Source organism: Sus scrofa, chromosome 4 (genome assembly GCF_054392235.1).
Source record: "Sus scrofa isolate SSC_HxYL_T2T_F1_AM1 chromosome 4, Sscrofa_HxYL_maternal_Yorkshire_Landrace_v2.0, whole genome shotgun sequence".
NCBI classification, from domain to species: domain Eukaryota; kingdom Metazoa; phylum Chordata; class Mammalia; order Artiodactyla; family Suidae; genus Sus; species Sus scrofa.
In genome coordinates, this window is record NC_139386.1 from 14,544,549 (window position 1) to 14,572,077 (window position 27,529).

The following is a 27,529-nucleotide window of genomic DNA, read 5'->3' on the forward strand; positions in this document are numbered from 1 at the left end:
CCTAAATGCAACTACCTTATAAATCAGACTGCCTATATGACTTCGAGTTAAGCACTCTGGAGAAAGGGCACAATACTCATTTAGTAAGTCTATAATAAAGATAAGTCACATAGGATGCTGGTGTTACTAGACAAACTAAGAGGTATATTTACAACAATATCTGTACTCCCTAGCCAATGTTTACGCAGTGACTAGGCCGTGCCCAGTACAACATCAGGGAAAAAAAAGGAAAAAAAAAACAAACCAAAAAACCCCAAAACACACAGCAACAAAAAACCAAACTCTTACAATCCATCTGGGACATAACTGCAGAAGTTCCCTAAACACCCATCTACAAAGACTGCATCTTCTTTGTTTCAAGCAAAAAGAAAGGCCGCTCCTTGGGGCTAAATAATTATCAATCAGTACTTACGTATCGGTCATACGCAAGGCTTTGGGCTGGGCACAATGAGGTTCAGAATCTGTGTACACCTGCTAACTCAAATTCTTTAGCAGATAACAGTTTAACATCCTTCAAGACAAGGCAACATGGAGCTCATATGACAACATATTTGCCTATTTGCCTATTTCAGATAGAATCTAGCTTTTCTTAAAGAGACATGGCAGTACCCTGGGGTGGCAGGTAAAGGGCAGTTATTTCTTTGCAATCTGAAACAGCACTTCAGGAAACAGTCATCACAGCTACAGCTGACTACAGCTTCCCATTTGCCAGGCACGATGGTAAGAGCTTTATGTGTCTTTTCCATTTACTCCTCACAACAATCTTTAGAAATAGGTACCATTTATGAATCCTTGTTTTGCAGATTAAAAAAAAGCTAGTAAAGAGATCTGCCCAAAAGACAGGTAAAGATGTTTTGACTGGCCCTGCTCTGCTCCAGAGCTTGAGTTCTGAACTTTGGTTTTTTTTTTTTTTTCTTTTTATGGTTGTACCTGTCGTATAAGGAAGTTCCCAAGCTATGGGTTGAATCATAGCTGCAGCTGAGGCCTACACCACAGCCCTGGCAACACCTGATCTGAGATGCATCTGTGATCTACACTGCAGTTTGTGGCACTGCTGGATCCTTAACCCACGGAGCAAGGCCAGGGATTGAACCCGCATCCTCACAGAGACAACGTGGGGTCCTTGCCCCCACAGGAGCTCCAGAGTCCTGAACTTCTGAATTGTCCATTCCACCTGTAACTATCCATTTAATCTAATTTACGCACTGTTTAAACAAACTATACAGGTGAAATGTATGCTTTCAGTGTAAGATAATTTTGAAATGGATAAACACAATTGATTTTCAAACCATTAACTACCAGATTAAAATACAGTTGACCCTTGAACAACTTGGGAGTTAGGGACACCAACCCTCCAACCAAGTGAAAAATCAACTATAAGTGGATCCATACAGTTCAAACCTGTGTTGTTCAAGGGTCAGCTGCATTCCCTCAAATTTTAAAATGCCCCATTATTTCACATGCTGAGAAAAAAAAAAAAAAAGCCACCCATTATAAGATCTCATTGACAATGAGACATACGCCAATTTTAAAGATATTAAAATATGAAAGTAAGTTGGAAATTTGGAAATATCACCATCACCTAGCTCTCACTCAAGGTCCATATATACTCAGGCACCAAATGCTATTCCTTCCACTGTTTGAAAAACTTAACTTTCCTCTTTTTGCATTAGAATTTAAACATATTCAGATATCTCCCATTTAAAAAAGTGTGTCTTCTTATTAATGCCTGTGACTCAATTTTCCATTGTTTCCAGTACCTCAGAAAAATTTAAATTTGCTTTTTGAAAAGATCTACATATTTCTTAAGTTCATTTCTGGGCATTTTCTATTATTATTGAGAACTGCATTATCTCCTTCTTTATTTTGTCCCTCCCTCCATTATACTTGCCAATGGGCATGGCTGGTATATCAGAAAGCTACTGCCGTTTGTCTACTTTGTCTGGTAGGTGACCGCTTTTCTCCCTTATTGTCTTTAAAATTAGGAAATAATACATTTTTATTATAAATACTTTGAACATACATACAAATAAAAATTTAGATCACTTGTAGTTCCAACATAAAAGATAATCTTTGTTTTTGGCTGCGCCCTCAGCATATAAACATTCCTAGGCCAGGAATCAAACCCACACCACAGCAGTAGCCCAAGCCTCTGCAGTGACAACACTGGATCCTTAACCTGCTGAGCCACAGGGAATGCCAAAAGATAGTCATTTTTAATAGCTGCATTACTTATTCTTTTAGACTCTTTTCCTCATGGCATATCAGAGATTTAAATCTATTTTATAAAAATGAGATCATATTGTATATACTTTTTATTATAATACACATTTAGTATATGTTGGCTAATATTGATGTTATAAACAACATTGTTCTCACTGTCAACATAAACCAAACTATTTAAAGGTCAAGATTCAGATTGATTTGGGGAGTTCCTGCCATGGCTCAGCAGCTAACGAACCTGACTAGAATCCATGAGGGTGCGGGTTCGATTCCTGGCCTTGCTCAGTGGGTTAAGGATCTGGCATTGCTGTGAGCTGTGGTGTAAGTCACAGACATGGCTTGGATCCTGAGTTGCTGTGGCTGTGGTGTAGGCTGGCAGCTGTAGCTCCGATTCAGCCCCTAGCCTGGGAACTTCCATATGCCATGGGTGCGGTCTGTAAAAAGACAAGGAAAAAAAAAAAAAAGATTTAGATGGATTTAAGACAAAAGCTAATCAATGTTTGTAAGAGACATGACAAAATAAGAGACAGAAGAAATTATTCCTATAATAATTTTAGATAAAAACCTGAACTCATTAAAAGTGAAACAAGTAAAAGAGGTTTATTTTTAATTAACAAATGTTCATCTACAATAAGGAAATAATAATGCTAATGCCATAAATATTTCAACAGCTATCCATAGAGATACACTACATTTATTTTGAAAAAGGATAAATAGAAATTCAATACATGGTATCATAAGATTCCAACAGCATCTTAGTCCTTTTCAAATTAGTTAATATAAAAGAAATGGGGCTGAAAAAAAAATCTGGGAGGATGCAGAAGTCATGCCGTTTTTAAAAAATAGATTGTGGGAAGTTCCCCTCGTGGCTCAGCGGTAACAAGCCCGACTAGTATCCATGAGGACGCAGGTTCAATCCCTGGCCTCGCTCAGTGGGTTAAGGATCCAGCGCTGCTGTGAGCTGTGGTGAAGGCCGAAGACAGGGCTTGGCTCCCGCACTGCTCTGGCTGCAGCACAGGCTGGCAGCTGTAGCTCCAATTCGACCCCTAACCGGAGAACTTCCATATGCCACAGGTGTGGCCCTAAAAAACCAACAAAGAAAAAGACCGTGAGCATCTTTACATTTCCATACTGGTAAGCATGTATAGAAACTAGTTTCTTAATGTTTTTAAAATCTCATGCCACCTTTAAATAAACTTAAAAAATCTCAATCCTGTCTTCAATGATTTCTTTTTAATCCCAAACTTAAAATACTAAAACAATGGCAGATTTGTGGGAAAAAATTTTAATTGAAGTAAGATTGACCTATGACATTATGTTAGTTCCAGGTGTATGACAGTGATTCAATATTTCTATCTATTACAAAAGGATCACCACCTAGTCTAGTTGCCACCTGTCACCATACAAAGTTATTACAATATTATTGACTGTATTCCCTAGGCTGTACATTTCATCCCTGTGACTCATTTATTCTTTAACTGCAAGTTTGTACCTCTTAATCTCCCTCACCTATTTCACTCATCCCCCCACACCCCAACCCTCTAGCAACCACCTGTTTGTTCTCTGTATCTATGAGCCTGTTTCTGTTTAGTTTGTTCATCTGTTTTCTTTTTTAGACTCTACATACAACTGAAATCATATGGTATTTGTCTTTCTCTTTCTGACTTAATTCCCTTGGTCATGTTGTTACAAACTGCAGGATTTCATTCTTTTTGTGGCTGATTAATATTCCACTATGTATCTATAATATATTTTATATATCTCTATCCATTCATTTACCAATCGACAGTTAGGTTGCTTTCGTATCTTTGCTATTGTAAAGAATGCTGCAATAAATACAGGGGTGCATATATCTTTTTGAATTAAGTGTTTTTGTTTTCTTCAGAAAAATGTTCAGAAGTGGAATTATTGGATCATATGGTAGTTTAATTTTTAATTTCATGAAGAACCTCCAAGACTGTTTTCCATAGTAGTTGCACCAGTTTACATTCCCACCAACAGTACATAGGCTTGTCTTTTCTCTATATCTTCACCAACACTTGTTACTTGTTGTCTTTTTGATAAAAGCCATGACAGGTGTAACGTGACATCTCACTGAGGTTTTGATTTGCATTTCTCTGATTGGTGATGAATACCTTTTCAAGTTCCTTGGCCATCTGTGTGTCTTCTTTGGAAGAAATGTCTATTCAGATTCTCTGCCCATTATTTAATTGGGTTGTGGTTTTTGTTTTATTTTTTGATGCAGAGGGAAAATTTTTTTTTTTGCTTCAAAGCTTTGATCAAACTAAGTACTGAGTATTCCTGCTTGATGAAAATGTTTGCCTTCTAACCTAAGTGGTGTGGGAAAGAGAATTCAATGAAGGCCTGCGGATCAAACTGCTTTGGTTTTGCTATCCTAGTCACAAACAGAGAAAAGCCAGTCTTGCAAATATACATAGATGAAATGAGTGACATTTGAAGTCCACTAACTTGTTTTGGAATAAACAGGGAAATAGTTTACTCAAAAATTCTTCAAAGTGATTTTTCTGAAAGTTATTTTGGCAACTGAATAAAACTTCAGTGCTAAACAGGACTCTCCGCCGCCCGCCCCAGCAAAGACAGGATGTAGGTGAGAAAAGTATTCCTCCCAAGCTCCCAGTGGATTTTCAGCTGTGAGTTGGGAAGCCATCATCCAAATTTACTCTTCAGATTGATTAAGTTAAATGTATCCCCTCCCCGAACCAGTTTTTCTGAGAGCTTTAATAAGTCAGAAAAAAGGAGTTCCCGTCGCGGCTCAGTGGTTAACAAATCTGACTAGGAACCATGAGGTTGTGGGTTCGATCCCTAGCTTTGCTCAGTGGGTTAAGGATCTGGCGTTGCTGTGAGCTGTGGTGTAGGTCGCAGACACGGCTCGGATCCTGAGTTGCTGTGGCTCTGGCATAGGCTGGTGGCTACATCTCCAACTCAACCCCTAGCCTGGGAACTTCCATATGCCACGAGAGCAGCCCAAGAAATGGCAAAAAGACAAAAAAAAAAAAAAAAAGTCAGAAAATTAAGAGACATATTTGGTACAGCAAAATGATTAGAAAAGTGGACTCTGGCACTAGACTGGATTGGAAAGCTGGTTCTGCCAATTATTAGCTGGGGGCCCTGGGGCAAGCTACTAAGACCTCTTCCTGTGCCTCTGCGAGGCCTGTAACATATGTAAAATACCACCTGTACCTATTTCAGATGCCTGCTGTGAGCATGGCATGACATAACACATGTAACCCATCACAACAACGTCTAGCTTGCAGGAAGCACCCAAAAAATGTTCATGAAAAAATGTTCAGCTGGTCTTTGCCTGAAAAAACTTAATGTATTAAGTAATGATATTGGGTTTTACCCGTTGAAGTTTCAGTTCTTTGTATATAAAACTTTCAAATACATCTTCCAAATGTTATGCTTTGCTGCATGTTTGCAAGTTGGAAGCAGTTGCTTTTGTCCTTATTGTCTCAGAAACAGGGAGACATAATCTTTCAGCTCATAAATCCTTTCAAGCACTTCTCCCTCGGATGTGATTGAAAAGATCTAACACAACATGAAGCAATGTAAATATTCACTGATTGTTTCTTCTCATAGTTTGCTTTCAATTTTTGAACACTGAAGTCTTTAATTCATCTGGAATGTATTTTAATGTAAAATATAAACTTTGGACTTAAAATAGTGTCATTAAAACATTAACCACTGGTTCCAAGCTTTTTTTTGTTTGTTTGTTTGGTTTTTTTTGGGGGGGGGGGTTAGGGCCCCACCTGGTGCATATGGAAGTTCCCAGGCTAAGTGGTCAAATCAGAGCTACAGCTGCCGGCCTACACCACAGCCACAGCAACACTGGACACTTAACCCACTGAGCAAGGCCAAGTATCAAACCCAAATCCTCATGGATACTAATTGGGTTCTTAACCTGCTGAGCCACAATGGGAACTCCCCCAAACATTTTTGACAAGCCAATTTTCCCCTACTGATCTGAAAATCTATCATACGCCAAAATTTTAAATGTGCTTATTACAATATCTTTTTTATTGTTCTCTCATCGGACTTATGTTTCAAAAAGAAAGGGACTTGGTTACTTTGGTTTCACTGCTGGCCCACCAGAATAATGCTTGACTCATGAAAAAAAATGGTTGGAAGAGGCTTTCTTCGTTTGACTTCTAGACATGATTACCACTTAATTGATTTTCTAATGATAAATGCTACATTATTGAAGCAAATCCAAATTGATCATACATACAATTCTTTCAATATGCTGCCAGATTTTATGTGCTAATATTTAAGATTTCACATATGAAGTTTTAAGTAAAAGTACTTTTTTTTTTTTTTTTTTTTTGGTCTTTTTAGGGCCTCACCTACGGCATATGGAGGTTCCTGGGCTAGGGGTCCGAACTGGAGCTGCAGCTGCCTGCCCACACCACTGCCACAGCAACGCAGGGTCCAAGCCGCATCTGCGACCTACACCACAGCTCAGGGTAACGCTGGATCCTTAACCCACTGACAGAGGCCAGGGATTGAACCCTCATCCTCATGGATACCAGTCAGGTTTGTTACTGCTTGGGAACTCCAAGTACTCTCAACTTTTAAGAGAAAGACAAAACATGGACTTTGGTCCTAAGTCATCCTAGTTTCCTAAAATGAACTGGGAAATGTTTCATATTTTCACAGGCTTTAAAACAGATTAGTGAGCACAGAAAATATCCATTCCTTTAAGATCTGACATAATTTAACAATTAGTGTGTCTAGGATTTCCACCTTTGGGGAGGAAAGATCTTTCTTTTTTCTTTTGTCTTTTCTAGGGCTGCTCCCGAGGCATATGGAGATTCCCAGGCTAGGGGTCTAATCGGAGCTGTAGCCGCCGGCCTCCAAGCCGCATCTCAAGGCAATGCCGGATCCTTAACCCACTGAGCGAGCGAAGCCAGGGATCGAACCCACAACCTCATGGTTCCAGTCAGATTTGTTAACCACTGAGCCACGATGGGAACTCCGGAAAGATCCTTCTTTTAGTCTTCTTTTTGTCAACATCATTCACATTTTGGCTATTCCGAAGCAATTTTGATTGTTTTTGTTTTAAATCTATTTTTTGCTCATTCAGTTTGCAGATTTAATTTACTGCCATAGGTTAAACATATTACTCTTTCCTAACTTATTTTTAAAGAACTTCTGCATCTATGGTTATAGATCCCTCCACCCCCTCTCATTTTAAAGCTGTGCCTTAGGATCTTATTATGGTTTGATTTTTTTTTTTTTTTTTTGGCTGCACCCGTGGCATGCAGAAATTCCTAGGCTGGGGATCGAACAAACCTATGCCACAGCAGTGACAATGCCAGATCTTTTTTTTTTTTTTTTTTGACTGCACATGTGGCATATAGAAGTTCCTGGGCCAGGGATCAAATCTTAGCCCTGCAAAGAGGCACCACAGCCAAGGCCATGCCAGATCCTTAACCCACTGCACCACTGCCGGAACTCTGACAACACCGATCCTTAACCCACTGAGCCACAAAGGAACTCCATACTACAGCTGGATTAAAATTTTTTTAATTTTCACTTTTTAAAGTTTTATTGAAGTATAGTTTATTTACAATGTTATGATAATTTCGGCTATACGACAAAGTGATTCCGTTATACGTGTGCACACATCCATCCTCGTTCAGATTCTTTTCCCACAGAGATGATCAGAGAACACTGGGTGGAGTTCTCTGTGCTATACAGCCGGTCCCTGTGGGCCAATCATTCCACATACCATACACACAAAAAACTGAATCCTTGGCTTTCAATAGAATAAAGTGGTCCCTGTGTGGTAATGAGTAAGTTGTTTTCATTTTAAACTATATCGTTTTTTCCACACTTCCAAATGTTCTCCTCTCCCTCTCATTCTTAACCAAGTGATTAGGAAGTTATTCATCTGTTTTCTAGTTTATTCTAGTCTAGTACTGCTTGACCTTTCTTTGTCCTGTATTTCATTATCAATGGCAATAACAAAACAGCATTTTAGGGGAGCCCCCTTGCACACTCCCATCTTCCTCCGCCTTCCAAACCGGTGACATACTTGACAACTGCAGATCCCCATTTTTATTATTAGTCTGCCACGTTATTCCTTTTTGAGAACTCATTCATCATTAGTCTATGGCTTACTACCATATTAGCAACTGTTACAGTTAATTCCGCACCAATTTAAAAAAAATACCCTCCTATAATTTCCTTCCTTTACTGGGCTCTTTATTCTTACTAATTACTTCTTTGGCTCTTGCATGTTTTTGCATAATTTTTTTTCAGAGTAAGGACATGAGTGGAATATTTTGCAAGTCATTCAAGGTCAAAGATGATCTCTCTACTGCCCTTTCAAGAAAAAATTCTTGCTACGGCTCAGTGGAAACACAACTAGTACCCAGGGTTACATACAACAATTTTGCTAGGATACACTTAAAGAGTGAATTTGATTCCTGGCCCTGCTCAGTGGGTCAAAGAATCCAGCATTGCTGTGAGTGTGGTGTAGACTGGCAGCTATAGCTCCGATTTGACCCCTAGCCTGGGAACTTCTATATGCCGCGAGTGCAGCTCTTAAAAGCAACAAACAAACAAAAAGAAAAGAAAAAGAAAATAAGCAAAAGGAAAGAAAAAGTAGAGATGCCTAAGCTGGCTGTAAAATTTGGGTAACAACCCTTTCTCCTCTAGTTCTAAGGTGATACTCTGTTGCTTTTTGCATATAGTGCCATCAGGTAACTGGATACAAATTTATTCTCCTTCTTTTGTGGATAATATCTTCTCCCTCACTCCAGTCTACCCCAACCCCACATATCTGAATGCTTATAGTTTATTCCTTGTTTTTATAATATTCTAGTCTAGTCTAGTCTAGTCTATTTTAGTCTTTTGTCCTTTTAGGACTGCACCCGAGGCATATGGAGGCTCCCAGGCCAGGAGTCCAACCAGAGCTGCTGCTGCCGGCCTATGCAGGAGCCACAGCAACTCTAGATCTGAGCCACGTCTGTGACCTACACCACAGCTCACAACAACACCGGATCCCTAACCCACTACGCAAGGCTAGGGACCAAACCTGAAACCTTGTGGTTCCTAGTTGGACTCGTTAACCACAGCACCACGACGGGAACTCCTATTCCTTATTTTATTTTTTTATTTTATTTTATATTATATTATTTTATTTTATTTTTGTCTTTTTGTCTTTTCTAGGGCTGCTCCCATGGCATATGGAGGTTCCCAGGCTAGGCGTCTAACTGGAACTATAGCCGCTGGCCAACACCACAGACACAGCAACACGAGACCCAAGCCGCGTCTGCAGCCTACACCACAGCTCACGGCAACGCAGGATCCTTAACCCACTGAGCAAGGCCAGGGATTGAACCCACAACCTCATGGTTCCTAGTCGGATTCGTTAACCACTGCGCGACGACGAAGGGAACTCCTCCTATCCCTTGTTTATTTTAAATTTGTAATTTATTTTTAAAATACAACAATTTTGCTAGGGTACATTTAAAGAGTGAATTTTCATCATTATTCTCTTCACTTAATAACAGCTTTCTTTAGCTATAATTCACAGAGTATAAAATTTCTTCATTATCTTTTGCCGGCCACTTTTGATATGAAGATTGATGATTCCATGCTAAAGTCATGATGAACTTATGAAATTTAACATGTAAGCTCAGGTTATCATCTTGAACCAGAAGCCCGTCCAATATACCCTGAAGCTGCCTGCTGCTGCCATGCTATGCCTCCCACCTGTTTCACTGATTCCATCTTCAAACATGCTTCACATTCTTTCCATACTCCTGGCTTTCTCAGCAGGGTCCTCTCCTTTCTCCAATGTTTTGCTGGGTCCAATCCTTGTCCTTCCTCTCCCCTCGTTCTATACACTCTTCCTGTGTCATCTCATCCATTTCCTGAGCCCAACTGACATCTCTGTCACTGGTTCTCAAGCCCCTCCTCAAATACTGTTCATATGGAAACATTCTCCCATCAGTAACACCTCTCATTAGACACAGGGATTCACAACTACAGGGACATCCTAAAATCTCAGGAAGTGCGTTCACAGCTTGAAGAATTACTTCTCCTCTCCAGGGACCTTTCATTAGAGACACGTGTCTGTTCCACCTCTAGAGGACAGCGCCATTATCCACTGAGCTGTCCACTCCTGAAGCCTGGAGGTCATCAGCACTAGACCCAAAGACAGAGATGATGTCTCTGTAGTATCTCAGAGCATCTTTAACACACAGCAGCACAACAAGTATTTGTTGAAGGGGTGGATTCAATCACTGAATCCTGTGATGTCCAATTCATATCCTTTCAACGCACCCTCTTCTCTTCATCCACACTGTCGGTGTTTTTGTTAGAACCGCTATCATTGTCTCCCAGCTACCACCGAAGCTTCCCAGCCCCTAGTCCTCTTCCCCAATCCATTCTCCATGCTCCAAGTCAGAGTTACCCTGTTCAGTTAAAGATCCCTCAACTTCAGGGGCTCTGAAATCAAACCCAAATTGTTCAACACAACACACAAGTCTAACTCTCTTGACTTCGTACATAGCATTCCTTCTACTTGAGAGAACAACTACTGTATCACTGTAAGGAGAATTTCCTGATGCTCCACAGCTGAACTAAATACTCACATACACTCTGAAGTATCCTGTGCTGTCCCTACTATTGCACCTATTTTGTATTATAATTATCTGTTTGTTTGTGTGTCTCCTCAACTATGCTGTGAATTCTGATAGATAAGCCGCTGTCCTTTTCACTGTATCTCAAGGCCCAACATAGTTCCTGTACAGAGTAGGCATTTGTTGAGTATCCTGTGAATGAATATATTTTCAAACATCACCAATGATCACTGAAGTAGATAATTTTGTGATTTCATCATGGGACGGGGATTCCGAACCCCGCTGGGATCCATAAATAGGTACTAAGAGGGCATGAACATCATGAAATTGGATCCAATATTTTACATGAATATACATTTTTGAGGGTAATTTTCTAAAGAGACAATCACCCTAAAAACTTAAGAAATATTGCTGTTGGAGTTTATCTGGTTAGAAAGAAATTTTCTAAAGTGTACTGCAAATGAACAAGACCAAAATGGAGATACATACACACAACACACAGACCTATGGCTATACAGAGACTGACTTAATGATATCAAGCCTAATGGCAAAACTTTTACTGAACAGGGACAAGAATCAGAGAAGTCAGAGGGTTGCAAGAAGGATGGAGGAAAACCAGAGGGTGCCAGAAAAAGAATTTAGAAAGGGAGAACAGAGAAGCAAAGGAACTTCTGTCTACCCTGCCATTCTGTACAGGGTCCTTACGTAGTCAGCCTGGGAAAGGTTAGGGCTTTGGTACAAAGGCTGTCAAGGTCTGAAGATACCTGCATAGTTTTAAAACCTGCAAACCTCAGCTCGCCATGAGGCTGCTCCACTTTGGGACAGTTCTGTCTCGTTGTCTTTTCAGGGCTGTCCAGTGAATCCCTGTCTAGACACTGACCTTCAACAGAAGGAGAGCAGGCAAAAGGAAGGCAATGGCTTGGGCTTATGTGAAAAGAGGGGCAGGGAGAGGAGTAGGTCAAACACTCACTGCTTTTCAGGGGACCATCTTTTTCTGACTCACTCTATTCCTCTGTCTTTATTTAGGGTATAGTTTATGTGCTTCCCTATTTGCAGACATATCATGCACTTTGACAAAATAAGAAAATGTACGTAAGTTCTAAAAAGACTGGTAGTTTTGAGAGTTGCAGGGGTTTTACAAATGCTGACCAAGTTCATCCTTTTCCCACTAATTAAACTTTTATTGAAGCTATGGAATATGATTTTTCTTTCCTTCTTTTTTTGGGGGTATTTCCTCACAACAGCATATAACATATTATGCTATCTGGTTTGCATTAGAAAATGCTAACTTAGTAAAAAAATACTGTTACTAATCCACTAAAGTTGGACAAGTATTTCAGAGGTGGTGACAGACTTGATTTTGAGTGGTTTCGATGCTACCCCGCCTAACTTCCACTATTGCAGAGTCCACAGAGTAGCTACTGATCTTACATCCAAGAGGTCTCTGGCTGTGAAACAAACCTTACTCACATGGGGATGAAGAATGGACTCTTTCCTCATACGTATCATCTTTCATCCAAAGAAAATGAAAGCCAGAGGATGGTGAATTTGGCCAAGAGGCCAGAAGAATTCACTGGCTGGTTAATCAGCATGTAAATAATGAGGAGTAACCCACAAACCTATACAGCAATTCATCCCCCTTTCACTTGCCATCAATACACAGGAACGGCTCTGAGTGATGGACAGGGACAGGGGCCTCATGAACTTGTCGTACATACTAATAATCCAACAATGTCTTATTTTCCTGCAGGACTCCAGTTGTATAAAATGAAGAGAACTGTGATTGTCAAAACAAAAGTTTTTAAGAACCAAGTTTGTAAAAAAAATAGGTCTCAGGTTTTATATTAACTTGTCCTACCTGAAAATCTTTGTGAGGCCCCAATCTAGTAATAAAAGATATATTATTTTAAATCAAACCTGACAGCTGAGGATTGATTTGGGTGCATTCCTGATAAATTTATGGTAAAATTTAAGCTGGCTGGAAATGGGGGTGAAAGAAGAGGAGTAGGGGAGAAAGGAGGAAATGTAACAAACTCCTACCTAATAGTGTACTTATTTGATGCAAGAATCAATGTTTCAAAATACCAGGGTTTGCTTAGGAGTTGAAATGAGTTTTGCCCTATTGTCTACCACGACATTCTTTTGGCAATTTCCTTATTGAAATCTGGTTTACGTTCCATTATATTCATAGACAGGCTGAACAAGTCACTGAGAATTTGTCTTTTACTCTTTCTATAGTAGCGTGTGGGATTTTGAAACCCTTTCAAATGCGACCAGGATTGTTGTGAGGAAAGAGGGAAAGATGAGAATGGAAGAAAAAAGTCTATAACCTCGTTCATTGCCTGCTCTACTTGCATCCTTATCCTTAATCTTGTCGAACTCATTGTGTCCTCCATCTTCTTTAGGTTTCACTGCTGGAAGAGAGACCTGGGTTAGGAAGTGACTTGAGCATGACGCCAGGATCAATGCTGACAATGAGATGAGAGCCAGAAGTGAAGCCAGAAGAGGATGTGAAGCCAGAACTGGAAATGGGTTTGGGGGTCCTCATGATGGGGCGTCTATAATATACATTCCGTTTGGCCGTAGAGGTTGAAATTTACAAGACCAAACAATTAATACTCACCCGGAGGACAAGGGTCTACTGTCACTGACATCATATTTGGTACTCTCTAACTGAAATGTGCACATTCTTAGGATGTTCTCAACGTGCCTTCTGGGAAGAACTTTGCTGGTGAAGTGTGGGATGGAAAGAGAAGGTGGAGCAGGACGACACGGACGGGCATCACTTGGGAAATCCAGCAGTCCGCTCCAACAGATGCCCACAAGGCAGTATTTACCTTGATGAGCCTTGCAGACTCTGATACCCGATCTCATTTTGCCTGGGCCCAGGAATGCAGACTCATGCTAATAAAACTCACAAGACACTGATGTATATAAAACAAACAGAAGGCGACTTTATTATCAACAGTGAACACCAGAGGAAATCAGGCATACTGAATCTTTGCATCGGTCTGTACCAGCCTGATAGTGAATGCTCTCCTTGGGAAGGCAAATTACCAGAGAGAAGCTTGCTGTGCACAGAAGCAGAACAAGTGGAGTTAATTACGTGGGATTCCAGTGCAAAACAGCATGAGGCTCTGCGGCTCTGTACCGCGAGATAATCCACCTGCCAGGCAGGCCAGAGGCTTGCCCTCACCTGGCAGGTGCCATTGGCCAGAGGTATCATGACAATTACTTTAGTTTTTCTTCTTCTCTATGTCGGAGACAGAAAAAATGCTCTTCTGATGGAGACTTCTTATGTTTATTTGTTTTTAAGACGTCAGTATCTTCAATTAGGTTACAATCAAACCTTTCTGCCCACTGCATCTTTAGGTCTCATAAGATCACACTGCCTCTCTTCGCTTTAATATATTAGGTGTTCATTTCTTTATTTAATTTTCAGAGAGTATTTTCACTTTCCTGCTTTCTGGGATCAAGAGGGGCACCACGTGGTGGACTCCACATTTGCCTACAGGTTCCACAAAGTGTCTGTTAAATTCAAATCAACCTGTATTCACCGTGCCAACTTTATGCCCACTGCTGTGCCAGATACAAAATAATATTCAAAAGTATAACAAGAGCCTCTAAAGAAATGTTGTATCTATTGGATACCTATGGTCCTAAGTCCTTCTTAAGGTACATTTATTCATTCATTTTTTCACTAGTATTCATAGGTCCCCACCTATGTACCAGGGTCAACTTGATACAAGAAATATAAAGATAAAATTGTCTTGTTCCTTTTAAGAGCTTACAGTCTAGCAAAGGAACAAGACATTTAAAAAAAAGGTCTCGACATTACTAATTATTAGAGAAATGCAAATCATAACTACAATGAGGCACCACCGCACACCAGGCAGAATGGCCATTATCAAAACGTCATCAAATGCTAGAGAGGGGGTGGAAAAAAGGGAACGCTGTTGGGGTGCAGCTACCACGGAAAACAGTATGGAGGCTCCTTAAAAAACTAAAAACAGAGTTGCCGTATGATCCAGCAGTCTCACTCCTGGGCATATATCCAGACAAAAGAAGATGTGGTATATATACACATGAATATACATGAAATACCACTCAGCTATCAGGAAGAATGAAATCATGTCATTTGCAGCAACATGGATGGACCTAGAGATTAGCATCCTAAGCGAAGTCAGAAAGAGGAAGACAAACACCAGATGTTCTCACTTATATGTGTAATCTAAAATACGATACAAATCAACATATCTACAAAACAAAAACAGACTTACAGTATAGAGAACAGACTTGTGGTTGCCAAGGGGATGGCAGGGTAGGGAAGGGAAGGACTGGGAGTGTGGGATTAGCAGAGGCAAACTATTACATATAGGATGGATAAACAACGAGGTCCTGATGTATAGCAAAGGGAACTGTATTCAATATCCTGTGACAAACCATAATGGAAAAAACATGAATAAGATTACACACACACACACAACTGAATCACTTTGCTGTACAGAAGAAATTAACACAACATTATAAATCAACTATTCTTCAATTTTTTAAAAAAGGTATGTACTGTGCAAAGTGGTGAGGAGGCTGGCAGAGGGAGTACTTTTATACATAAGGGCAGAGACAGAAGCCATATTTTTAAAATCTGTTTTTTTAAAATATACTAAATAATAATGATCATTTTATTTTATTTTTTTGTCTTTTTGCCTTTTTCTGGGGCCGCTCCCACGGCATATGGAGGTTCCCAGGCTAGGGGTCCAATCGGAGCTGTAGCCGCCGGCCTACGCCAGATCCCCAGATCCGAGCCATGTCTGCAACCTACACCACAGCTCATGGCAATGCCGGATCCTTCACCCACTGATGGAGGCCAGGGATCGAACCCGCAACCTCATGGTTCCTAGTCGGGTTCGTTAACCACTGCGCCACGACGGGAACTCCCAATAAAAATCATTTTAAAAATTAACTACAGTGGCTTGAAGCACAAAGTATACTACGTTCCTTTCTTACCACTTCCCCAGCCCTGTTCTACCTCTCAAGGCCATCTTCAGTCAGTAAGTGCTGAATCTTTTTCTAAGTATGTGAAAAACATATACATATGCTCACTTTTTCATCCCCCCATATACATATACAAACATAACTTCTATATCTATTATATCAATTGTGTGAATTTATATTACATATTCTATTTATGTAACACATATGCACAGAAACATTTATGTAATCTATACGCATGTGTGAGATCATTAATATATACTGGTTTGGGGGTTTTTTTCCTTCCTTTTTTTTCTTTTTGGCTGCAGCATGCAGTAGTTTGATGTGGGATTTCAGTTTCCAGACCAGGGAATGAACTCAGGCCACAGAGGTGAAAGCACAAAATCTTAACCACTAGACCACTAGGGAACTCGCTGTATATTGTTTTATAACTTGATTTTTTACATTTAATTCCTTGTTATAAATTATAACATGTATATAAAAAAGTACACAAAGCAGCAGTTTCCATTGTGGTGCAGCGGAAACGAATCCGACTAGGAACCATGAGGTTGCAGGTTCGACCCTGGCCTTGCTCTGCAGGTTAAAGATCCGGCGTTGCCGTGAGCTGTGGTGTAGTAGGTTGAAGATGTGGTTCGGATCTGGTGTTGCTGTGGCGTAGGCCGACAGCTACAGGTCCAATTAGACCCCTAGCCTGGGAACTTCCATATGCCGCAGGTGCAGCCCTGAAAAAGACAAAAAAAAAAAAAGTACGCAAAGCAAATAGACTCAGTTTACAAAATAAATTATTCCCATATATCTCCCTCCAGGTCAACAGAGAATTCTGAAAACCCTAGAACCTCCCTGTAACCGCCCCCCCATCATTATCCTCAATTTTATGTTAGTCATTCCTAGCGAAAGCAGCTTTAGTTCTCTAAGCTTCTCATTTTTTCTTGTATTTCCTTAGATTTTCAGCCCTTTGCTGCTCTGAGGATGTTTTCTTATACATATTCAACAATTTTGATAACTTCCAGCAGAAGAATTGTTCAAATAACTTAATCAGCCATATTTCCGACAGTGATAATTGGTGTCACATCTCAATTTCTTCCTGTGTTACGGTTCTACGTATAAATGTGGATTTGCACCTACTAGATCCTAATCCTTAGGGGTTATGAGAAATAAACATCTTTGACCTCTCACAGCACAAAGAGGGAAATACGCAATAAATGCACAAAGAGTAAAGAAATGGAAAAGAGAACAAGTACGTAATTACTCCTGCTCTCGAGGAGTTTCCATTTTCTTTTTGTGAAAGAAGATGTATATGCATAAAATAATTTGACATGAAACAATCTGAGGCAGTAAAGAGACATGTTTAAATGAAATCACTTACATTCACTGCTATGGAAAGATTTCCAAGATATATTGCCAAGTAAAAAAGGAAAGCTGCAGGATGATGTAGGTGTGTAAAATAGATCTTTTTTTCCTTTGGTGGAGTCCATGGCATTTGAAAGTTCCTGGGCCAGGGACTGAACCTGCACCACAGGAGTGACCCAAGACACTGCAGTGACAATGCTGGATCCTTAACCCACCGCACCACAAGGGAACTCCTGTAATCTATAGCTATCTCCATGTGTGTCAACAGGTATGTGTCTGTATGTGCCTGAGCATATTCTTGTTTATATACAGAAACAGGACGGTAAAGACACCTAACGATGGTTGCTTCTACAGACTGGGATTAGGAAGCCAAGAGTGATCTTTTCACTTTCAAATACCCTATATGATATTTTTACATCAAGCATATGCTACTTTTATAGTTGGGGGAAATTTTAAAATCACATTTAAGGGCAAACACATCTGATAAAATAAATCAAGAACTAAAGACTGCCAGGAAGTCAGAAATTACTGGGGAAGGCTTAAAATTGAAAAGGCAGGACATGAAATGGGCCCAGAAGGACTGACAGAGTTTAAGTTGGGGGACAGGAGTCAGGGGAGGGGCAGTGGGGGGATAGTGGTGAACAGTTTGCACTGTGAGCACACATCAGGGGAGTGATGAGAATGGTACCCAGAGGGGACCATGAGGAAGCTCGCTCCCCGCGCTAAAGCTAACCCCAGTTTACACTGAGAGAGGGGATTAAACGGACACAGGGTCAGAGCATAAAATGTGGAAGGGCATCAATACTACGAGTTCATAACCGGCTTGATGGGAAAAAGAAATCATTACAGTTTACTTTGTGAAGCAGTAATATGAGATAACATTAACCTCGAGGAAGGTTTGTGCAGAATGACATCAGATGCGAAAAATCCCTGGTAATTTATAAAGTGCTAGATCAGCAAGTATAGATCTTATTAAGTAAGTTATTATACATTAAAAGTCACATTTTAGGGAGATGACATTGGTATTCTTAGAATAGAATGCATTACAGGGCAAGAAAGATTCAGAGCAAGGAGATTCCTTAGCAATGTACGTACTTCAAAGATCTTACCCTGTTTACACAATCTGAAAAATGCAGATAACTGTCCTACTCCTCAGGCCTGTTTTAAGAATGAAATGCACATGTAATGGTATGGTCAAAATGTACTAGTTCACTTCTCTTCAACTGCTAATTAATGTCCAGAGGTATAGAGATAAAGACCAAAACTGATGCCATGGTCGTTCTAAATAAATAATTAAGATCTATTTATTGGATGTAGAGAATGAAAGAGGAAAGAAAGGATAAAAGATTTCTTCTAGGTTTCCAGCAGGGAAGACAGGTGAAATGGTGATGTCGGGACAGAAACGGACCGAGACCCGCAGTCTGCAACCTGCAGCAGTTCAGGAGTCCTGACACTCTTACCACGTGAGTTTCACCTCGTCCATCTCTTTGTCACACCTAACCCACAACCCTCCCCTCGTGGGTATGGGGGAACCGCCTTGTATTAGTACCAATATGGCTTAAAATATTTTCAAATAAAAGTGCATTTATATTCATTTTATTTTGGAAAAAATTTTCGAGAACGTAAAAATCTCAAAACAATGGAGACAAAGTTACTGACTATTCAATTATTACAGTGGGCAAAACTTAGCAATGTTTTGTTCAAAATCAAAACAAACTCTACACTTATAAGGAAGAAAAAGCCTACATAAATATAATTTGATGGAATTAAGTATCTTTAGGGTTTAAACTTATTTGTACTTCTATTTTTATCCTTTTAGGCCCAAACCACAAAATCGTAAAAACCAAAAAAAGATCAATATAAATTAATAATGTAAGTGATGCTTTTAACATTCTTTTCTTCCGAGTGGATTCCGACTTCTGAGTGTCACGTTACAACCCTGGGCCATAGTCTTAAAGCCGAGTTTCTTACAGCTTTACAGTACACTAGAAGCTTTTGTTGCCTAGCGAGAGGTCAAAAGCTTGAGGATTATTACATGATAGAACACAAAAATTCAAAAAGTTTACAAAGTAATCTGTCATGCTTCAGACTCTTTACTTTTCTGTAAGGTCACATTTCTGCAGAAGATGACAGAGTTGGCGATTGTGTAACTAAGCCTCCAGAACTACTTACGACTCTGGAATGTGATCATTGTTTTGCAATGGAGCTGGTCACCATCATATGAAAATCTTGGGAAATAAAATATCTTGTTTACCTGCTAGTTCCTGTCAGAGAACAGCTCATTCGCACACAGTACCGCAGTACTTTAGTCTAAACGCCCAACCTCCGCTGCTTGGTGCTAATGATTCTAGTCTAAAGGAATGTGAAGACTATTTCTACCTACTTGAAAAGGTAAACAGAAGAGGGAGGGGGTGGGGGAAGAGAGAAAAAGTGGGAGAGTGGAAAAGAAAGGCATCTTTGCTTCGCAGTAACGTGGGAAGGGGGAGGCAGAAGATGATGGAGATGCAACACAGGTAGCTATGAGCTGGTTGTTGAAGGTGGAGCTGAGTCCACACAAGGGCATCTTCTACTGTGCCTACTCTGTATGTGGAAATGTTCCATAATTAAAAGTTAAAGAAAGGAAAAGGCACATACCTAATTATTGTTCAAGATTGGGTCCTAACTCGACACCTACCTGAAAAGGGATAATATAGTACTATTAACAGTCCTGCGGTAAATGTCATCTTCAGAACAGATTTAAGATTTCAAGAGTTCCTTAGGCTCATTCGCCCAATAACAATAACAAAATTTATGCCAGACCGTAATCCTTATTCTGCCCATCATACTCACATAAATGGAGCACTTTCACAACTCTTATTATCTCAACTACTCTTCACAATAACTCTGTGAAATCTGGCAAATAACATTTTAATTTATGAAAAATACGAGGCTCAGAGAAGTTAAGTGGGTTTCATGTCTTTCATTCATTCACTTCACAAACATTTTACTAGTATGTGTCAGGCAAATCTGGCCTAGGTATTAGGAATTAAGAGACAAAGAAAATGGGATTCCCTTTTTACAAGAGATGCATAGTTTAGCAGAAGAGACAGATTTACAAAACAATTACATGACGAGGTGAATCATACTATAATGAAGTGTTTCTCAAAAATTTTTTAACCATGACCTACAGTAAGAAATGCATTTTACATGACAACCCAGTATATGCAAACATGTTTAAGTGAAACAAACGTTTCATGAAACAATATCCTTCGATGTGTGAGTCACATTGTGGTATTTTCTGATATACCCTATTCAGTATCTTTTCTTGTTTTTAATAAAATGCTGGTCACAACCTTTGTACAACTGGGTTGCTGCTTACAACACCGCATTATTCACTACGGGTGTAACCACAGTGTGCAAAAGTGCTCAGATGAGTATGATCCGAGTTCTCTGGCAACACAAAAGGAAACAAAAACTCTTCCAGGGAACGAGAAAGGCCTTTAAGAGGTTGGTCTCTGAGTAGTTATCAATATTAAAATGGCAGAACCAGAACAAAGTCTTAAGAGGCTTTAATCACTCTGCTCTTGCAATAATTGTGCTACTTTACACTGGCCAAACACAAAGCAGCAGCAGACTGTGCACTCACTGAAATGCTACGGAAACAAGTTGTTTTCTTGAAGGGATGTCAGCAATCATTCATTCATTCATATTTACTAACTCTTCATTAAGTGGCACAGCACTTCCTGCCCACTGGATCATCCTGCTACTACCTGTACAACAACTATAAACATCCTGAGACTTTAAGGTTTACTCTGCGACTAACAATCCTAAATATTTGTTTTCTCAAAAATTCTCTGGAAGAAAGGCTGAAAAACAAGAGACCAGGATGATACACGTTAGATGTAAACTTGGATACCATCATTTTTTAAATGATTTTAATTTTTTCCATTATAGTTGGTTTACAGTGTTCTGTCAACTTTCTACTGTACAGTAAAGTGACCCAGTCACACACACACACATATACATTCTTTTTCTCACATTATCCTCCATCACGTTCCATCACAAGTGACTAGATATAGTTCCCACTGCTATACAGCAGGATCTCATTGCTTAACCACTCCAAATGCAATAGTTTGTATCTAGGATACTGTAATTTTTATCAACCGCAAATATATACCTTGATTTTGTTCAAGGCCTTAATCTTCTCTATCACAGTCTCAAAAATGTGCTGTCCCTCCAGGCAGCTGTAGCTGCTGTATACAGAGCTCAGTGAAGGAAGAGCCAGAAGGCCCGTGGCTCCTGGGGCACTAAAATCTCATGCCGCTGCCCCCTGCTGTCTAAGAGGGACAGGGGCAAGATCTGGGAGACCCATGGACTTGATTTGCCGTTGTCATTTCCTCCAATAGGAAGATTTCCATTTTTAGGTACCTGTTCTGAGAATCTATTTTGCCCAAATGCACCAAAGACTCATTTTGTAAACTGGACCTTGTCTGGTAAGTTCTTTGTGCCTTTTACCCATGAAGCAATAAAGCAGAAAGGTACTTTTCCACATCAGCTGTGATCAGCTTACAGTATTGCTACTATTCAGGACTTCCCGTGTGGCTCACAACAATATTGCTACTATTCATTGGGCATGCAATAAATATTCAGCAAGGATACTGATATTGACACTAACGGAAAACAGACAGAAGAAAGTTAATTGGACTTCGTGAGATATAGAGGAATTACAGCTGTTTCTCATCCCTACTTCCCCAAAGGGAAACATGGTTTGAATATCAATGACAACAGATTTTGTTGGCTGACGTATTCTTAATGGAAATCAAACCAAACTGAATCAAAACCAAAAAGATCAATGGACATTTGTGCCTTTAATCATAAAACTGTAGGGTCTTAGTAAGCTGAAAGTGTTCTAGGTTAGGTTTTATCAGTTATTAACTCAGTAACAGAGGGTTGGCCAGAAGGAAATGAAAATTATAGTTTTGAGAAAGTTACTGAAAAGCATAGGCCATTTGTAAAGACATTCTAAGCTTTGGATGAACCCCTGTGTTTGGAAGACACGTTTAGGGTTGCTACCTTTGAATATTCTAAGAAGTCTAAACAGGTGAATGAACTACATTCTAAAAGACCTTCATGTTTTAGATTACACAAAAGATTTATTTTAAGAATACTGACTCTTTATTTGTTTTTTGTTTTTTTTTTTTTTTTTTTTTTTGTTTTGTCTTTTTTGTTGTTGTTGTTGTTGCTATTTCTTGGGCCGCTTCCGCGGCATATGGAGGTTCCCAGGCTAGGGGTTGAATCGGAGCTGTAGCCACCAGCCTACGACAGAGCCACAGCAACGCGGGATCCGAGCCGCGTCTGCAACCTACACCACAGCTCACGGCAACGCCGGATCGTTAACCCACTGAGCAAGGGCAGGGACGGAACCCGCAACCTCATGGTTCCTAGTCGGATTCGTTAACCACTGCGCCACGACGGGAACTCCATGACTCTTTAATTTAGATCACCAAGGAAAACATTTTCAAAACTCTGCAAATATTTAGTTAGAATCAAATGATAAAACACTAAAACAATCAACCACCAGAGCATAAGCTTGGCATTGTTTTCCTTCTACAATCTTTTTTTTTTTTTTTTTTTTTTTTGTCTTTTTGCCATTTCTAGGTCTTCACCTGCAGCATATGGAGGTCCCCAGGCTAGGGGTCTAATTAGAGCTATAGCTGTCAAGCCTATGCCAGAGCCACAGCAATGTGGGATCCGAGCCGAGTCTGCGACCTACACCACAGCTCACGGCAACGCTGGGTCCTTAACCCACTGAGCAAGGCCAGGGATCAAACCTGAAACCTCATCGTTCTTAGTCGGATTCGTTAACCACTGAGCCACGATGGGAACTCCTCCTTCTATAATCTTTATGACTCATTTCCAACTTTGTATGAAGCATCTTCAGATGACTGCTCTACTTTAGGCATCTCAACCCATTATGTCCCAAACTAAATGCTAATTCACTTCTACTCCCTCCTCCTGCCAACCTCCCGGAACACCCATTCTTCTTAATTAACTCCAGTGATCTCTAAAATGGGTATGCACAGAAAAAAAAATGCACCAGAGAAAGCCATAAAATATTAAAACTTCTGTACTAGATACAGGCTCAAAAGTATTTAACTACTAAGGGTATGTGATTTTGAAAAAAGTTGAGATGACTAATCTAATCCAGGCTTCCTCACTGCCTTTACACCATCAGTCCACAAAGGACTTCAATTCTCTCTCAAAGTCTCTTCCACTTTTCCTTCCATTTCCACTGCCTCTGCAGTAGCTCAGATGCTCCACGTCTTGCTTGGGTTTCTGCAGGAGTTTTCCATTTTGTCTTACTTCTTGTATTATCTTTTTCCAACTCATTTTTCACTCTGCCACTAGAAGTATCTTCACTATTCAGATAATATTGCTCATCCAAAAAAAGCAAACAAACAAACAAGTAAGCAAACAAAAACCACTGCCTACAATAATCCAAACACCAAAATGAGGGTTTTTTTCATGGTTTTCTATAGTTTTAGCTCAACCTAGGAATGCAGTGGAAACAAAAGCATGACCTTCAGGCCTAGGTTTGAGTTTTGGTCCTGCCTCTTGTGAGCTTTATTTATGACTTTGGGGAAAATCACTTAGGCTTCCTGAGTTTGTATTTCCATCTTCAAGTGGTGGTATTAATAGCTCACAACTGTTATGTAAATCAAATGAGATTATCTATGCATGAGGAGGAGCCGAGCCCAGAGCCAGGCACACACTAATAGGTGATCAATGGTTTGATCCCTTCGTGCTCTAGGGTCACTGCTACTACTGCCCTCTGCCTCGCTCCCCTGACTCCCCACCCCCACCCCATGACATTACGCACCAATCCAGGGGGAGGAACACAGGTTTTCCTCAAACACGACAGGCACTCTCAGGCCCCTGTGACTCTGATTACACTATACGCTCAGCCTCTTGTATGTCCTTTCCTGCCTTCTCCGCTGAAATTCTACCCAGGCCTCAAGGCCCAGCTCAAATGTCAGCTCTTCCAGGAAGGCTTCCCTTGATTTCTCTGATCATCACTTTTCCTTTCTGTTCTTCCTGCACGCTGCTTACAGCTTTTCTTTGGTATTTCTTTCTTTGTGTTGTAATATTACTATTATATTTGTATTAAATATAAAATCATGTTTACCTATGTTACCTGCATGAATTATAAGCTTCTTGAAGGCAGAAAGCATGCTTTTCTTCTTCTTAGCCTCAGCAATTAATACCTTGTACTGGAAAGGATTTAATACAGGTCTGCTGATCGACTAAGTAAACACAGCAAAACAAAACTTATACCTGAAAAATATACTGTTTCTCTCTCCAATGCATAAATTAAAAGTAACAACAAAATGACCTAACAATGGTAAATTTTGATATTTCAGACTCAGTGAAAAGAACAAGATATTGTTTTTAAACTATTAAACAGATGATATCAATTGTCATCCATGACAGACTACTAGTGAGTGAATATGAATTGAGGGTGATGATTCAAAGAGGAAAATCGTAATACATACATACCATCTATTTAAAACCACGCTTTCAAATGCTTAATGAGCTCACACTATACTGAATGAAATAATTAGGACACAAAACTGATCCCAATCTTGCAAGTATATAAGAAAAAAGGCAACAGAAATAAAATAAACATTAATATGTGGTTATTTCTGAGTGGTAGGGCTACAGGTGATTTTTATTTTCTGTCTTTTATATTATCTAAATGTTCTACAACACACACATTTATATAGTTAGAAATTTAAAAAAAGACTATCAATGAATTCTAATTAAAGCCTAACCAGATTTGCAAATGCTAAAAAGCCTTATTAGCCCAGTAAAAGACTTCCTGATATTTTAATATTTAATCACAACACATTTGTGTAGACATCATTAAACACCAAGAGTTAATGTGGTAGTTTAGAAAAAGATACTAATAGAAAATGGAGCCCTGCATTGTGACTTAGTGACCAATTCGGTTCCCTTATTAAAAATATCAAATGGGAGTTCCCACCGTGGCAGGGTAGGTTAAGTATCCAACTGCAGTGGGTTAGGCTGCTGCAGAGGTGCAGGTTTGATCCCCAGCCCTGCACAGTGGGTTAAAGGATCCAGGTATTGTCACAGCTGTGGTGTAGGCTCAGTTGTGGCTCAGATTCGATCCCTGCCCAGGGAACTTCCATATACCACAGGTGCAGTCATAAATTTAAAAAAAAAAAAAAATATATATATATATATACACACACACACACGCACATATAAAATAAGATATTAATAAAAGTTTTCCTTCATTTTAACCAGAAAGCAGAGTAAGTAAACATTTGACTATTCGGTAGGTAGCAAAGCACCAGCTCTGGAGGAGGAAGGTGTCAGCTGGCATTCCAGCTCAGCCACTTGTCAGCTGTGCAACTTGCTCTCTGAGCTGCAGTCACTCTTTCCACAGATCAGGGAAAATCCCCACACTTCCTCACTATTATCTGCAGCCCCAGTATCAACATCATCGTTAACCTCATCATTAATCTCATAATTAACAAGACCTCTATCCCAATGTCTAGGACAGGGGATGCCCTTTTCTATTCCGTGTCTCACAGATCTGGAGACTGTCCAACCCGACTGGAAGATGGACAAGGATGCGAGCAGGGGCTCATTCTGATTTGAAGGGCACCTGAAGGGTCGGTTAAGCTTGCTGATTCGAAAGTCGATCCTTAGTGACCACAGGCACTGCGACTGCACCAGCCATGGCTGTGATGGTGGCACTCCCCATGGACCCCTCTACAAAGTGGGATAGGATCACTAGAAGGAAGCTGATGAAAGTGAGTGAGTGGGTGGAGACAGGGGTTGGAAGGACACAAACTGATGCGTGAGAGGGAGGAGAGAACAAGGTTTTGGAGGGCAGTGCCATCGAGGGGGCAGGGGAAAGAGGAAGCTAAGGGAGAAAGCGGAAATCGCCAGACTGTCAAATGGGGCGGGGGGGGGGGGGGGGGGCGGAGAGAGAAAGTTGTCTCGTCCTCTCCACTGTCTTCCTCCCGAAAGTTTCTCCCCAATCCATAATTATCCTTCTGTTTCTCCCTCTTTCCCAGCCCCTTCTCAACCTCTTTGTTTCCAAAAGCACACTCATTCTGAAGAGTCAGTCCCACTCCCTCTCAGACAAGTGGCATTCCTTTCTCCAGGAGTCTGGGAGTGAAAACCTGGAAAAACACCAGAGTGGCCTGCAACGTCCAAACTGGCTTCCCAACCCCTTGAGGTCCCCGAGCATCGAGGATGAGAGCTGGAACTGATCCTGGCTGCAGGTATGAGGGGGCACCAGCACACAGAGCAGCTGTTCACCTCTCTACTTTCTGTTCCTGGCCTCCCCATGTCCTTATTTGCACTATCTTCAATTACAAAGGATGCTCTGTCTTCAATTACAAACGACCCACGCAAATGTCCCATGACTAGAATTTACCATCTGATAACTGTATGGTCACCTTCCTTTCCTGGCAAATATATAAAATGTTATTTCAAAATGTCAGGATCGGACATGTTTGGAAGAAAACCCACACAAAGACTAGGCCACAAGAATATTTAGTCAAAAATCATAATGCCCTCAGGGTAGGAGTGTATTTATTTCTCAAATAATCATCCTGACTTCCAATATGTCAATTTAATGTGCCAAGGAGAAGGTCAGGACCACATGCTTGATTCTGGTTTTCTTTCGAGCAAATGTTATGTATTCTTTTTTCACAAATAAATATAAAGGTTGCACTGAATCAAAAGTATCAAGAAGCCAGTATTACCTATGTGGGTGCTAAGTGGGGGCAATTTCAGAGACTGAAGGATATACGTTGATGGAAATGTAACAAGTTATTAAAAAATCATCTTGTGGATTACTTGAAGAATAAGAAAATGCCAATATTGTACTGGGAAATGCATTCGCTCTCCAGCTAAAGTGTGTTATTTTTATTCCTCACCAAACAGTATGATAATTTGCCTACAACTGCCAAAGGCTGTGCTGCCTGAAGTGCAAACTCAAAAAGCCTTGCAAACAACTTTGTTCAGCAAATGAGCATCATTTGCTCCCATGTTAAGGGACCACCTCCTTGTAAAATGTACCAAGAAATAAAAAAAGAGGAGTACCTTACTAAATCCAAACACATGTATCCTAAAGCGCAATATGAAACAATGAACTATTGGGGACCTCCCTGGAGAAGCTGCTTCTCTCGCTGTACCTTCAGAGCCTGCTTATTTATTAGAAGGGGGATGCCTGCAAGCTACAGGATGTGGGAACAGGGTGAGCTGATGCTTTTTACTTTCCTTGCAGCTCTCGGGAACTTGGAAGAGGCCAAGAAGAAACAAGAGCTGCA

The 27,529-nt window shown here is 40.3% G+C and overlaps 1 protein-coding gene and 1 long non-coding RNA gene across 13 annotated transcripts in view; both read right to left on the bottom strand.

The window, feature by feature from the left end:
• Positions 1-27,529, bottom strand: part of NSMCE2 (NSE2 (MMS21) homolog, SMC5-SMC6 complex SUMO ligase) — a 239,178-nt gene that overhangs the window by 100,538 nt on the left and 111,111 nt on the right. For 5 of the 12 annotated variants that reach the window (XM_021088935.2, XM_085021703.1, XM_021088934.2 and 2 more), the window contains one exon: positions 13,169-13,252. The exons of 4 other annotated variants lie outside the window; for them this stretch is intronic. In XM_021088935.2, coding sequence (XP_020944594.1) covers positions 13,169-13,252 — 84 coding nt within the window. The remainder of the gene's footprint in view (positions 1-13,168; positions 13,253-27,529) is intronic. 3 more of the 12 variants (XM_085021702.1, XM_021088936.2, XM_085021708.1) reach the window with 1 other exon arrangement.
• Positions 18,189-23,251, bottom strand: LOC146403678 (uncharacterized). Its single transcript, XR_014843378.1, has 2 exons — positions 22,647-23,251; positions 18,189-22,332 (listed from the first exon to the last, which is right to left on the bottom strand). It is a non-coding gene; the product is annotated as an uncharacterized LOC146403678 (long non-coding RNA).